Raw genomic sequence first — 15628 nt, forward strand, 5'->3', positions numbered from 1 at the left:
ATCGACTTCGTGTAAATTTATTTATACAATTCCTGCATAATAGTTCTGATCGTTTCCGTGGTTTTCTCAGCGAGAAAGTAGCACACGAAACGACCGCGATATGCGAGTTACACGCGAATTCCAACTTTCACGGTGTCTGCGCAGAAGATCCGCGAAATCGGCTCGAACTGAGCACCCTTGCGTACGCATTCCCGGATCACGTGACCCGAGCGGTCAAATTCTCGATAGAAGGTGACGCTTATTCTCCATCCATGCTTCGCAAGGGAAAGACGTTGAAATTTTCTACACGTTTCTCACGACGAGCAAGATGAGTCAATAGTCCACGAGCGGCTTGCACACGCAAGTGTGCCGACACAACAATCTAACCATGGAGTAAGTATTGTTCAATAACCTTAAGGGCTGCAAATTGGTTCTTTTCGAATAGCAGAGTGTGTGTGTGTGCACGGTGTCGGGTCTGCCATTTTGTGAATCATCATTCCGCGCTTACGTCCGCGAGTGACGCTATCACCGAACAATGAATTTCGCTACTCATTATACTACGATGCCAGTTTCGCATATTGTTCACGATAACCAAACTTTCGGGACACTCGAACTGCGAATACATTCGACAAATTTCACCAGACGACATGTGTCGGTGTTGCGTCATTATAGGTTGCAGTTTCTCGTGTGAATATTCTCCGCGAACATTGCTATTTACAACGAGATGAATCGCTTGTAAGTTACATAATGTAACTGGAAAACAACGCGCTTATTTGGCTCGCTTTGAAATTTCCGAACAGTTCGTTCCATTCGCAATCTCCGGTTTATGAATTCTATGTGAATAATTCATTTTTCTGATTTGGATGATCGACACGTTGATTAGCAGCCATAGAAATACCTTAACAATTAAGAAATCTAATTGTTAATCACACGACGAAGCGATAGAAGTCGCAATCCTTCTGCTTAACTTAGATATTTTATTTTCGAGCAGTTTATTTCATTCGCCGTCTCCGGTTTATGAATTCTATGTGAATAATTCATTTTTCTGATTTGGATGATCGACACGTTGATTAGCAGCCATAGAAATACCTTAACAATTAAGAAATCTAATTGTTAATCACACAATGAAGTGATAGAAGTCGCAGTCCTTTTGCTTAACTTAGATATTTTATTTTCAAGCAGTTTATTTCATTCGCCGTCTCCGGTTTATGAATTCTATGTGAATAATTCATTTTTCTTCGTTGCATGTTGTTTCCCGGTTAAACGCAGTGTATCGGAGATGCGAATGATCAATATGTTGACTAACAGCCATAGAAATACCTCTATTGTAATCGTTGTTAATCGCACAGTAGTTGATGCATCGAGGATTGGAGATCCTTTCGCTTACACGGCTATTTTGTATTTACATTTGTCTAACTGTAGTTTTTTTGCATTTTCAGAGCCAATATGGCGCTCGCTTCGAGCTACGTCGCACAGACGACACAAATTTCTTTTCATTATTTATTGATACCTCTTGATTGGGACCGTGTCAACAATGTCAGCTGGTCAGGATCAAGGGATGTGGATGTGGAAGCTGGAGCCGGTGTCCCCTAGTGGGACTCTACCGGCTGATGTAGAAGATGACTGGCTTCTATTCGATGATAAGTCTGTAGAGCCTACTAAAAATGTTGAACCTGTTATGTACGAGGAGCACCCCACCCGAGCACAAGTTGCTACGAAACTTTTAGAAGAGTTGGACGAATGGATTAAAGAAGGTGAGCACTTCCAGAATTCTCTAATTAATCGTGTTGATATCTATATATAAATCTTCATGATTTTCTTCAAGGATGAAAATGGATAGTTTTATTGAGTACTGTTGCAAAGAACCGTTCTATCATACAATATTTGTATATAGATATTAAACAAGCTTCTTAACACAGCAAGTAGACGTTAATTCCGGTAGAAAAGCATGCTGGGATTTGCACAAGATCATCGGCAATGTATCAAGGAATTCGCGAAAGGTCACCGCGAATGCAAGAAACATTTATCAGGTGACCTTTCCTATCACAAACTTGCATTACAATCCCAACGCAAATACAAAAAACAGTAACCATTGCAGATTTGTACGTAGGAAGTACAAGATTCGTGGTATAATCGAAAGCAAGTGTTATTTATACAAGAGAGAGAAATAGGTTAAAATTTATTCTATATGTACCATGAGTTTCGCGACGCCCTGTGCAAATCTGTGACGATTTATATGTGTATATAATTTCTGTAGAAGCAGTAAAAACATAGTTGCTAAATTGGTACGATCGCGAGAAGCGTATAAATATTTCCCACTAATCTGTCTCGCGATCTGAAAAGCATTGCGCTCGATTTATATATGAAATAATGTTTGCGATAGGCTTGCAGTTACTCGAACTGCAGTATACGTGCGCACAGGCATCGGAACTGGCTGGGGATTGAAAAGTTTGATGTACTCGCGTTGGCATGATTCTAAGATTATCACCGCTGCATGGCGTCCGAGGCGAAGCAATAGACACTGCGGTCTCGATATATCTTTAAATATCAAACTGCGTAAAAGTAGGCGAACACTTGCGGCTCCGTTCTTACGCATGCATCGATTAAGACAGTGTCCCCCGGGTTTTCGAAGCTCTACATATACGAAAAGGACAGAGGCTAACGTTCAACGCATTTTATCGGACAGCATTCTCGATATACCCGGTATCGCTTTCATTCTTCCCGCTTCCTCCAGCGTGTATCTCATTTTTCTTTCTTCCTCTTTCTTTTTCTGAAAAAGAGAGTGGGACAAACTGGTTAACCTCTATACAAACTGCTTTGGCCGAAGGCCGATAGGGGAATGACGTGTGTTTAGTTGCGTCGGAGTAGGGGCGGCAGAGGGGAAAGTCCAAAGATAAGCAGGAGTGGTCTCTCGGCAGTATTGCAAACTGATCGTACGATTCCGTCGATTAGTCTTCGTCACGAGTCGACTTTCTGACGATACGCGATCGTTTTCCGGGCGCCGTCGCGCATTGTTGTTGTTACAAACGTGGAAATTTATATCTCCTCCGTTCGGCTGATTGTGTCGCGCCGAGTGCCACCAGGGAGTCGTGACTTCGTGGCCCGAACAAATCTGCTAAATGTAGCAGCTAACGAGCGACTTTACTGTGCGTGTCAGTGATCCCGACGCTTGGAAAATATCAAACGAGTCCAGTTGATCTATGGTGAACCGTATGCTGCGTTGTGTTTCGCTACTGTAAACACGGTACCTCCGCCAACGATCTATCGATCGACATTCGGAGCGTAATTTTCGCTCCCCCAACATACGTTAGCGTGTTTACACGTGTCCACGGGAGATCTGTATCGATCACGGGGATCGAAAGCTGCAGCGATCACTTTGGAATTGAACTCTCGCTATATATACCGTTACACGGGAAATATTCTTCGATAGATTGTGAACGATTTGCCGATTGATGTAAAGTGATTGGTGAAGTGCGTAACATTCATGGACGTCTAGTTTGAAATCGAGCCGCGACCAGAGCGAAAGAAAAAAGAAGCGGATCGGAGCAAAGGGGCAATAAAACGATACTGGCATTTTTAAAAGTGTTGCGTGAAAGCGACGAATTGTCTCGATGCCCGAGTGTGCTAATGTTGTATGATAGCATGCAGTTCGCATATCGCTACACGTGGAACCGAGAGATCATTGTCAATTCCCAGAAATTAGTAAAAAGACGTTGAGCCTCGTGTCCGTACCTGGTGGACTTTTGGCTGCTTCACATTGATCATATACACCGTACCCGTGCATCAAGAACATTATTTTCCCCACTTTTCTCTCCGCCTATACATATATATATATTTCTCTTATTATTATATACACATATATTGCTCTTTAAATAAAAAAAGGTTCACGAAAACACGCTACACATGATAATGGCTGCTATATGTTACAGCGGTACGTTTCCTTTCGCTTTACAACAGTTCTTCCCCTCTCTTTCTAGCATTCACTTCGACTGAAAAATATCTTTATTACGCATATCAAAGCACTGTTACCACATTGTTCGCATTATCGTACCGTGTAACTGGATCGCAACGTTACTAAATATATTCCTGTCAAATTATATGCTCGGGTTTAACTTAACTTTTTCCATATATTCGTGCGCGCATTAAAGACTCGATTGCAAGGATGCGGGATGCCCCTTTTCATTCCTCGATAATTCTAAGATGGGGTTTTTCAGGGCCTGTTCTAGGGGGGCAGCCCGGAGATTTGTCCATGACAAAATTGGATGTCGTTACGCCCCGTAAACGTAAAAATAGGTTGACTTTTTATCTAACGCTTTTGACTACTTAAAAACCCCATCTTTGCAGTCCTGGAAAAACGAGTCTACCCACTTAAATTTCCCTCGCGTATCGAAACCAATAGAATACTTGTAATACGTACCAAAAGCTTGAGGGAGGCAGTCCCAAACATTTTCAATTATGTGTACAGGATGTCACAAAATTATGTCGCAGACACCATAGCACGATTCTACACCCCAGATTTAGTCGAAAATGACATGAAGAACCCCCACAAAATTGATCTTAAACGAGAAAAACAAGGTTTAAATATAACAGTTTTTTAGATTCAACACTTTTAATGTTTTTCACGTTCAAGATCAATTTTGCGGGGGGTTCCTCATGCCGTTTTCGACTAAATTGAGGGTGTAGAATCGCGCTACGGTGTCCGCGACATTTATTTTGTGACACCTTGTATATACAATGAATTAAAAATCTGCGGAAAAATTGATTCTAAATATATATATAGCACACAGATTAACGTTTATTGCCCTGCTATTTAGTGAATATACTATTACTGGGAATTCGTAACACACGCTTGCAGATATAATTGTACTATGTACTTATATAAATCTTTATATTTAAAAAAATTCTTATCTAACCCCTTGCCCTCTGCATTTAAATGCAGATAACTTCCATATTTGAAGCCTGATCAAAGTTTCACCGAGAAATAGGTTAGGGGTAGTTTATCAGACATTAAATGTGTAACGTATTGGAACGAAATTGCAATGCATGGAAAAAGTTTTGAAAGAATCGATTATATTTATGTGAAAGATTTGAACATATTTTTATTGAACAATTTTGTTTTTCTAAATTTACGATCTTGTTTTGAATAAAAATTTCGAATTTTACTGCTGTCCGATAACTATAGACAGCGGATCTTTATGCAAAATAAAAATGGAGATTTGTTTTCTTTCTCGATACGTTTACGCGGTTGAAAATAATACAATAGTATTTTGAAATTCTTCTATTTTCAGTTCCACCTTCCGATTTTCGTCAGAAATGCATAAAATCCGCTGTCTACCGATAACCTAAATATCAGACTGTGTTCTAAATAATGTATTATACAAGTATCGATTGCAGCAAGAGTGTTAGTAGCCAAAGAAATTGCAAATCGAGAACTTGTTTTTCTAGTTGAGCTGCTAACGTCCATGAAATTATATATACATCAATGTACCACTCCTACTTATTGTTCATGCGAGACAAGTAAAAGTACTGTTAACTTCTATTCTGATATAAATTGTTCAAAATACAGAAAATCTTATTGATACCGTTTCAATAAAACATGTTCACACACAATCTATAGGATCTACTATAAATATATACAGTGGGTAACGAAAGTATTCGAACGCCTTTTGAAACAGAATAACTTTTTTATAATTGTACCCAACGACCTGATTTTTTATAATCAATTGGAAGCATTGGTTTATGAAATGATATGCAAAAAAGATTTTCCAAAAAATTATAATTTACAAGGTTACGTGCAAAAATAAAAATGGCATTTTTTTAACTTTTTTATTAGGGCCCTTAAAAAATTTTAGAATATATGTGTTGTAGATCTGTGTTAGTTATACACATGCTGAAAATTAACATACACACGTGCTACAAGCGATTAAAAATGTTGAAAATCGTAGTTTTACACGACTTTTGATCAGTTTTCGGCAATAAATCGTGAAAATCTGCCATTTTTACCATCTTTAAACGTTTGTAGCTCATTGCAACGTCGCGTCGACCGATTTTGACGAAATTTTCAGAATATGTTTAATTGACACGGATCTACAAAACGTATTTTTTAAATTTTCAACATAGGCCCACATGAAAAAGTTAAAAATTCAACTTTTAGTATTTTTTCAACAATTCCGATCAATTGCAATTTTTGAAAAAATTTCTTTCCACATCCTTTAGTAAACTAATTGCTCTAGCTTCCCAAGAAAGTTCAAATCCGATAGTGCAATATTTAAAAAGTTATCGTTTTCTTTAGAGCGGTCTTAAACTTTTGTCCGCTGCGTATTTTAAATTTTCATTAAGGGCCGAAATAAAAAAAGTTTTAAAAAATGCCTTTTCTATTTTCGCATGTAACCTCGTAAATTATAATTTTTGGAGAATCTTTTTTGCACATCATTTCATAAACCAATGCTTCTAATTGTTTATAAAAAATCAGATCGTTTGGTACAGTCATAAAAAAGTTATTCTGTTTTAAAGGGCGTTCGAATACTTCCGTTACCCACAGTATATCACTGGAATCTGATAATGTGGTATCAATGTTTTGTTCGATATAAAATCTGAGATCAGTTAATTAATGATCGACGTTTTCCAACGTCGATTGTTCTCTGTACTTCCTTATCTTTTAATACTGAACGACCAATATTTATTTACATTTTTAAAAACAACAAAACTTTCCTTTTTTCAGAACCTTTTTCCGATTGGTTGGAAGAGAAGATAGAATTGCCCATTTTCGAGGAATTACCAGGTCCTGAGAATGTACATCTGAAGCCAACCACGTACAACGAAATTACAAAGATCCCTCAGCAAGATGATACCCAAACGCTGCTGCAAGAGTTCGAAACTGTTCTGGGAGATGTGGAAGCTTGCCATCAAATAGTCCCCACGTCCAGCTCCACGCTAACACCACCACAATCACCACCGCCACTGCCACCGCCGCATAAACCGTTAAGCGTGGACACCCAATTACTCATTACTTTACAACCTGTACAGCCATTATACTCGAATCATCAGTCTATGTACGATGTAGTGGTCCCCGAGGAAAAAACGTACACCAATGAAGTTGTACCTATACAGTGGAATCCAAAAAGTATAGCAATAGATCCGTTGAACACAGACGTCGCGCACGACTTGGCCGTGGTCGATGAATATGTGCGGTTGCAAACCGAAGATATTCCGCCGTCTAGTCCGTGCACCAGTTCAGGTGGTAGTTACACATCGTCGGAAGATTCCGTAGACGATCCAGATTGGATATTTGAAACCGAAAGAAAATGTACAAAACACTCGACAGGCTCCTCGGCCAGGAGCCGCCAGAAACCGTACTCGCGGCCAACCGTGGAGGACAAAAAGGTCCGTAAAAAAGAACAAAACAAGAATGCGGCAACGCGTTACAGGCAGAAGAAAAAACAGGAGATCAAAGAAATATTGGGAGAAGAACAGGAGCTCGCGGATCACAACGACAAACTGAAGAATCAAGTAAAAGACTTGCAGCGAGAGATTGGGTATTTAAAAGGGTTGATGAGAGACTTGTTTAAAGCGAAGGGTCTGATGAAATAATCCGTTCGCCAGCCACCGTTATGTTTAATCGTTTTTATTAAATTTATTAATCATACTTTTTCTCGACACTAACTATTTTACAATGGTCCTAATAATATGTATAGCAATACATAGACTTAGATTACTGATTGTTATTCCCTCTCTCTTCTTTTTTTTTTTATATCTAGCAACGTATCCGAACATAAATCTAAAGTCTATCACAGCTTCTTAGTAGGACTACAGAACTATCATCGTGTAATCCATAAATGTATACGCGCACCATCTCCTGATTTACCGATGGTCCATTTTTTTAAGATCAGCGAGAGTAAGATGCATTAAATCACCAAAGAATTTACGAGGTATGCAGCCCTATGAAACTCTCTGCCGAGTGGAAACTCTTGTTGTTGCTGAGAATTCCGCGTGCGATCTAATGCATCTTAACTGACACAAATTTCTCTTTTCATTCCAAGCAATTCTAACCCAATCAAGTTATAAGTTTTATTACAAAACAAAAATATTGTATTAGAAAAATAATAAATGGGTTATTGTGTAATAAACAACGACGTTATTGTCAGAAACCTCCCTGTTTTTTCGCTCCCTAACAACTTTTTAAAGATCGAAATTGCATCCGTCGTGTGAAACGGTTTTTCTGCGGGAAAGGAAAACCAAACGACTACCCTTAGAAACGACAATTCTGTATAAATTTCTAGTACGAAAAGTATCCCGAATATATTTTCCTTTAATAACAATAAATTACATTTCTTCAACTTTCACCGTTCTATCAGTGGTTCGTCCATGAAAACCGTAAGTATATGCAATCTTTTTACGTTAGTAATAACAGAACCGTGTTTATTACGCAAATCATATGAATTTACAAACCTATTGTTCATTGATAATCTTTATAAAGACTCGCAGTGGATACTAAAATCGTATAAATGATAAAACAATGAAATTTCATGTATGCAAGTTTCAATTCATTTCGTATCCGTGTGAAACTGATTGAATATAATTGCTTACGTTTGCGGAACCTGCGTGATCCGATCGCACATGTGATGTCTCGAAAATATATCGTAGAACATATTGCAGTGGGAAAGTTACGTAATAGAATTTCTGTAACGTTAATTACCTGAAGAACTATCTACTAATTTTACGATAGTGTACAGCTAGGACAATAGCAAATCACTTGCTATCTTAATTTTCTAGTATGACTTTAAACCTGTTATATTTCTTTAAGTTACATGATTACGCATTTTCAAATGACTTCTATGCGTAGATCGCATCAAACAGTTACAAGTATTTACATATACATTCTTATATATGTATAGTTTAAGGATGTGTTATCATCGTACACGTATATATATGCATTTTTGTAAACATATACACAAACGTGCGTACAATGTATGTACATTCACATGTACATATTTACATTATATGAACATATAAATATACATGTGTATATATATACGTATATATATACAACTAAGTCGTTATTTACACACAATTGTTTTGAATAGTACGTGTAATTTAGATACCTGCTCGAAAAACTTATTACGTCTCGTACGGTTTATTTGATTTCTCATTTTTCGTTTTATTACGAGTAAACTATTTAATATGTATCACTCGATTAGACAATTATATATTTATATGTGTATATACGCGTACGCGTACAATCAACGAAAAAATATTTTTGTACCGTTAACATCGAACATGATTTAAGTTTATATGAAGTTTATATTATTTTTTTCTCTCCTTTTCGAATGAAAAAAATACATACAGTGAGTCACAAAATTATTCGCTCACTGAAATAATCAGGCAACGCAGGGTATTTTTGAATTCTTTTATTTGGATATGCATAGCTCAAAGTTGAATTCAACAGAATCGTGAAAAAAAATTGCGGAATTTTCATTTATTATTAGTAGACTGCGGATTTTATGCAGTCATGACAAAAATGGGCACGTACAATTTAAAGCAGTGGACGAATTAAGAAGATTTAAGGACATCAGTGTATTAATTTCAGCTGAATAAGACAATTAAAGGAAGAAAGAAATTTCTATTTGGCTCCTTTGTCTTGCAAACAGTGCAAACATTTTTTATTTGGCATGAAGATCTGCAGTCTAATTATTAGAGAAATATGAGTTTTAAGAAATCTTGACGGTTTTTCACTCCACGAAATTATTTGCTCATTTTATATTAACTATTATTATAACGATATTAACACTTTACCTACCGGGAGCCTGTTAATAGGGTTTTCAATAATTGTGCTGTGCCAAAAGAAAGCATAGAAATTTTCTTTTACGTTGCAATCTTAAATATAACTATTAGATGATGTTATTGAGGGTGACTTGTTAGTTCCCAATGAAAATTGCTGTTGCTATTGAAGGTTCCATTAAAAATCGATTTGGCCGGGCCCCTGTGCGCGCCAATGTGCGCATACCACCTGCCAGTGATGCCAGAATGAGGTTGAAACCAACCTCATTTCCCCCTCCAGGCTCTCCACCTTTATCCCCTTCCACTATCCTATTCCACCGTTCAGTCCCTATCACGCACGCGCAACGTGTCACATATTACTCTGGTCATCAGAGAGGGGGTACTTGTGTTCCCCGCGATTTCTTTTCGATTACCCCTGTCTGGTAACACTGCCACCTGCAGAAACTCGAGCACAGGGCCTGCAAGCCGGCCCGGTATTCTGCCCATTTGCAAGATTGCAAGGATGCGGGATTTGCGTTCTCATTTCGTGAAAATACAAACACGGAGTTTTTCAGTAGTCAAAAACGCCAGATAAAAGATCAATCTAGGCAGTAATCGGCCTCAAAAGTCTTATTTTTTTACTTTAACGACTTCTGCCTCATTCATACGACCCGCTTTGTGTTCTGTATACTGGCATCGGCCTGATTGGCCATATTAGTGCGACCGTGTTGCCCTCTCAAAAACAGGCTGAATCCCGGCCCGGCCTGCAGGCCCTGGGCTCGAGTTTCTGCAGGGGCCCGTCCAAAATCGAGCTGCCTGGGCCTCGAGCAGCTCCAAGCGTTGTTTTTTCTACCCATTGTAACGAATTCTTGAAAATCAAAGAAATAGATGAAAATAGATCCTTGCTGAGCGATTGTTTACGTTATACTGACTCTTTTTAGCAACTATTGGAAACAAATGCCTCTCAGAGTCTCAGAAAAACCGTCAAGATTTCTTAAAACTCATATTTCTCTAATAATAAATAGACAGCGGATCTCTATGCAAAATAAAAATTTTCTACGTGAATTTCAACAATCTGGAGTGAAATAGAAATTTGTTTTCTTTCGTAATATGTTTAATCGGTTAAAACTAACATAACAGTATGTTTAAATTCTTCTAATATTTTCACTGTTTTAAATTACACCTACTCATTTTCGCCATAAATGCATAAAATCCGCTGTCTAATAATAAATGAAAATTTCGCAGTTTTTTTTACGATTCTGTTGAATTCAACTTTTGAGCTATGTATATCCAAATAAAAAATTGAAAAATACCCTGCGTTACCTGATCATTTCGTACATCTTTGCCGCATCAGCGAGTGAGCGAATAATTTTGTGACTAACTGTATATACTTAATTCAGTATAGCGCATGATTATTATCAAAAAATGGTTTGCAGTATTATTTCTTAATTATGTAATTTTATTCATTAAACGTTATATCATACTGCTCTCTTTTCACTATATCCTCGATCTACAGTCTATTACGAATTCGAAAAGTTGAATTTCAATAGCATTACAACATGTACAGAATAATGTTCTTTTAAATGAAGAAGTCATTCATATAATAATTCTACAATTAATAGTAAATATATTAAATATCTATTAAGAATGGAATTTACAAGTATTCTAGATTTTACATTCTTTTTTGCAGATTCCACCGTAGAACTTATACATTCTACTCTCTATTCTTCGTACTTGTCTATAATAATGTACATGTAATATACATGTACACGTAATATACATGTTATAGAACAAGCATTCACAAAGAAAACAGTACGGACAAGTTGTGCTATGCAACCGATTTTGTTAATAATTTTTTCGTCGAAATTGTGCCTCTATCTTGAGGTCTCAGAACAGACATACATATAGATATACATTGTTCAGGCGTAAAAACGAAAAGAACATTAAAAGTACATGAAAATAATGATCGAGTATATAACAATTTTCGTACTATTGCAAAGCAAATTATGTAAGTATAAAAAAAGAGAAACTGTACAGTAAAGAAAAAGAATCATATTTTTTACGTGGCAGTACGTTCAGCGGGGATAGAACTTTCTGGAATGTTGTACGCGAAGTTCGTGAACATTTGCAATTCGGTTGATCGAACGTGTTTAAATGTAAAAATGTGAGTAATGCCTGATCCAACTAGAAGATCATCGTTGCCTTTCAAAATCTACCTTAACGACTCTCGAGAAACAATGAAGTATTAAGTAGCTTTCAGTAAACTTTGTAAGTTTCTTACTTAACGATAATCACGCTATAAATATATATACACCTAGGTGAAAATATTTCTGTAAACTCGAAGTCAACACAGTCGAAGTACCCTTTAATAAAAAAAATAAAGAACAAAACGTAACATCCATAGATAATAGTACAAAAAAGAAGAACGCAAACCCCTCTCACAAAAGTAAAAACGCTTTAAAAATGTATTCGATATATTAAGATATATATATATTATATATATATATTATAGAATTTTTCGATTCAATGTATATCTATTGTATAAGTCGCCGATCACATATTCGCATGTTGAGTAATATAATTTAAAAACTGTTTATCATACTGAAGAGAAACAACAGGAGATATCGGAAAACTTTTAGAGTTTCTATGTTGCGGTATCACCTTCTTCCTGTTCGAGTCTAGAAGAGCCACAAACACGACATTTACAACAGACAATACAAGGCGCAGCCAATAAAAGTAACGGCGATGCAAGAAGCAAGAGTAACCCAAATCCAGCAAAAATTCCAATGACTTGTGTTCTGTGCCAAATGACCGACGCACGCGAATGACCCAATTTATTTTTACATGGTCCTTTGTCGTAATGTCGCAATAAAAAGTCGTCCTGTTGTATTCATATAATTATTGAAATTGAATAAATTTTCCAGAAAGAATAGTTAATATCACTATCATTCTCAATGTATATATATATTGTAAATAATTATACTTACATCTAAGGAAGCTAAACAATACCAGCAAAAAACATGTTTACACCTCTTGCACATCATTTGAGCACATCCTTCGTCCTTTTCAATAGGTACAGAACACATGGGACAGCATTTAATATGGTCACCATCGAATGGTATACCTAATGAAAGATCAGAACAAGGACCGTTGTGCCAAGACTCTCTACATATAGAACAAAAGTCTATAGAGCAATTAGGACAATGAACAGGCCCAACAGCGGTTCCGTTCGAGCCAGGAGCATTTATCGAACATATCGTTTCGCAACCTGCACGTGGACACCAGGCACGTGCTTTATCCATAGACACATCTGTAAGATACAATAATAAAATTGTTAGATTATCTTATCAACACTTATGCACTGATACATAACAACTTGTACGCTCGACGTTACTCACCTCTATTCAATCGAAACTTGTGATGTTTTTCCATAAGTTCCGGAGTAACCAGGCTCGCTATTTCTTTTACAGAAAGTATCGATCCGTGGTCGCATTGCGCGTCGGGACAACTAATTTCGTACGCGCCTTCTTCAATTTCAAACTCGACGTACGCTTTCATACACTATAACACAACAATATATGCAATACAGTCCATTTAATAAACTTTCTAACAGGAGAAGAATAGTACTTACATCTTTACAATAGGAACAACCACAGCCTTCTATTTTAAACGTTTTAGAAAGAGAAATTTCAACAAGACATAATTTACAAAAAAGACATCCGAGCACTTGCTGAGAGCCTGCCGGAACAAAATTGCCCGCGGCCAAACTATAACGTGAACTGGAAGCCAGCGACAACAAACTGGAGCAACGAGAACATACTCGACTGCGATTTATAGGTCTGCCCTCCAAAGCGGAAGTGCTCAAACCTACTGCAGTTTCGCATTTCCTTAATACGCCTGGACCCAAGCTTAACCAGCTACTACCGCGAGCTTCCAAACTTGCGCTGCTCTCGGGTCTAAGTAAAGGTGAATCTACCCCTTTTCCCAATGTTGTTCTTTCCGTCAGGGAAAGATTGACCACGCTCGCCTCTTTGCGTAACAAAGGTAATCTGACTCCGGTTAGTTTATTCGACTTTTCAGCCTTTTTCTGATTGGTAGTAATTTTGGTAGAAGGGTTTACAGATGTCACGGAGCTGGTAGCAGTACCCATATCCATTAGCGGAGCTCGTCGAACGACGAGCGAATGTAGGCTGGGCATCCCCTAATTATCAATCAAAATTTCACCGCCAGTTTCAGACAAAAGCCTATGTTTATCAGGTTTTCCTAAACAGTGCGCAACTGTGCTTGCTATTTAACAAATGACATAGACAAGTCATAAGAACTGGACATGTCACACCCACAAAATGATTTGCCACTGCACAGTTGTATTCATTCATTATGGCATAACTTCCGAATATTTCCTATATTTCGTTCTCTCTTTTTTCATATTATTACGTTTACGACAATTATACCTCGTGTAATTTCAAGGTGATTAGAAACGATATCGATTTCTATTAAACAGTTACGACACAACGTTCACAAAAATATTTGCATTTCAATACGAAACTGTTGACACACACGAGCAGTTCTTTTTACTTTGAATCTTGAAAAATTCATGCTTTTCCAATAGTTGACCGAACAATCGAAATAATAGCGAACAATGTACGAACATGTATGTATATATGTATATGTAACTCGGAACGGATTGTTTAATCGGTAACGGAACAACTGAAAAATATTATATTCGTCGTTCCCGAGCAATATTTATTTATGTTGTGCTTGTCAATCCGTGATATGTCGCGAAAGTAAGAAAATTGCTACGTAATATTTCACACATACTCATTATCCAAAGGAATGTGTATCTATTGACAATTCGATCATTCCGTCGGGATGCGCTTCGATTTTATGCCTCTTTCTTTTGTTTTTCTAATTTCACGGACTGTTCGTGTCCTATGTCACAAAGTGCAGCAAACAGTGTACACAAATTACCGACTAAACTACTTCCGCCCCCACTTTGCTTCACACTTTTTCACAGAGTATCGGAAAAAAAGATTATCACTCTACGTCTGCACGGTGTGTGATATCTTTACAGAAATCGTATTTGTTTTGTGTTTGACATAAATGCACACACGTATCCTTGTGACTCACTAACGCGTATGAGAAACACAGGATAGAGCCAGTCCAGTGACAAATATATTATATACAACATGAAATTCGGAATTGTCACGGATTAAAAATAATTCGAACGCTAGGAAACTTTGTTCTAATAACGGCGAGAGTAAGTAACAATTTTGTATTCATTGGTTATTTTCTATTGCTCGTGCAATGTGCAGGTATCGGGTTTGGAAACAACACGACAACATTTTATTGCTTGTTTATAATGTGTATATATATACTATATGTATATATAGATGTGGTTTTCCCTTTAATTATTCAATATTGTTACCAATGCGATCCATAAATTTAGCAATACAACCGACATTTCGACAGCTATCGCTTTATAAGTCTCCGAGGTTTTGTGCAAATGATATCATTCGTTTAAATAGTTTACAGAATCTGAGGATTATAGAAAATTTCTCACCGGTTCATGTTTTGTGCTTGCTATACACATCGCAATCGCTAAATTAATTATAACGAAATCAAGATTATTAAAACTTCACATATATATGTATGCACAATTCACATTCACAGAATTCGACGTTCCCCGTTGCTGCAGTTATAATACGATGTGTGCACAAAAGAGCGGGAAATTTAATTTTGTACCGCGTTAACGGCGCACTTCTTCATTTATTAAATTGATTAATAATTAGGTATTATTCAGGAATGCAAAAGCAGTTTAATGTTGGTAGAAATCTCGGCGTAGTCGTTCTTGTTAAAATTTTAATAAATTAATCTCTAAACACCGAAAATATGA

General features: G+C 37.1%; 2 protein-coding genes across 5 annotated transcripts; one reads left to right on the forward strand and one right to left on the reverse strand.

Annotated features, from left to right (window-relative positions):
• The first annotated feature begins 211 nt into the window (after positions 1-211).
• Positions 212-8108, forward strand: Crc (bZIP transcription factor crc). 3 transcript variants are annotated; one of them, XM_076425628.1, is made up of 3 exons: positions 212-372; positions 1419-1733; positions 6701-8108. In XM_076425628.1, exons 2-3 carry the CDS (start codon positions 1514-1516, stop codon positions 7567-7569), a joined length of 1089 nt encoding a protein of 362 aa, XP_076281743.1. In that variant the 5' UTR covers positions 212-372; positions 1419-1513; the 3' UTR covers positions 7570-8108. The 3 variants fall into 3 exon arrangements, with proteins under 3 accessions (XP_076281743.1, XP_076281744.1, XP_076281745.1); XM_076425629.1 differs by lacking the exon at positions 212-372 and adding an exon at positions 1805-2009 and having other exon boundaries at positions 1599-1733; XM_076425630.1 differs by lacking the exons at positions 212-372; positions 1419-1733 and adding an exon at positions 2142-3910.
• Positions 7588-15456, reverse strand: LOC143209659 (putative E3 ubiquitin-protein ligase RNF144A). 2 transcript variants are annotated; one of them, XM_076425620.1, is made up of 5 exons: positions 15296-15456; positions 13367-13936; positions 13134-13296; positions 12723-13045; positions 7588-12616 (listed from the first exon to the last, which is right to left on the reverse strand). In XM_076425620.1, the coding sequence occupies exons 1-5, from the start codon at positions 15323-15325 to the stop codon at positions 12380-12382; spliced, it is 1323 nt and encodes a 440-aa protein (XP_076281735.1). In that variant the 5' UTR covers positions 15326-15456; the 3' UTR covers positions 7588-12379. The 2 variants fall into 2 exon arrangements, with proteins under 2 accessions (XP_076281735.1, XP_076281736.1); XM_076425621.1 differs by lacking the exon at positions 15296-15456 and adding an exon at positions 14554-15288.
• Between the last annotated feature and the right edge of the window lie 172 nt (positions 15457-15628).

The sequence above is a fragment of the Lasioglossum baleicum genome, chromosome 6 (assembly GCF_051020765.1).
Source record: "Lasioglossum baleicum chromosome 6, iyLasBale1, whole genome shotgun sequence".
NCBI classification, from domain to species: Eukaryota; Metazoa; Arthropoda; class Insecta; order Hymenoptera; family Halictidae; genus Lasioglossum; species Lasioglossum baleicum.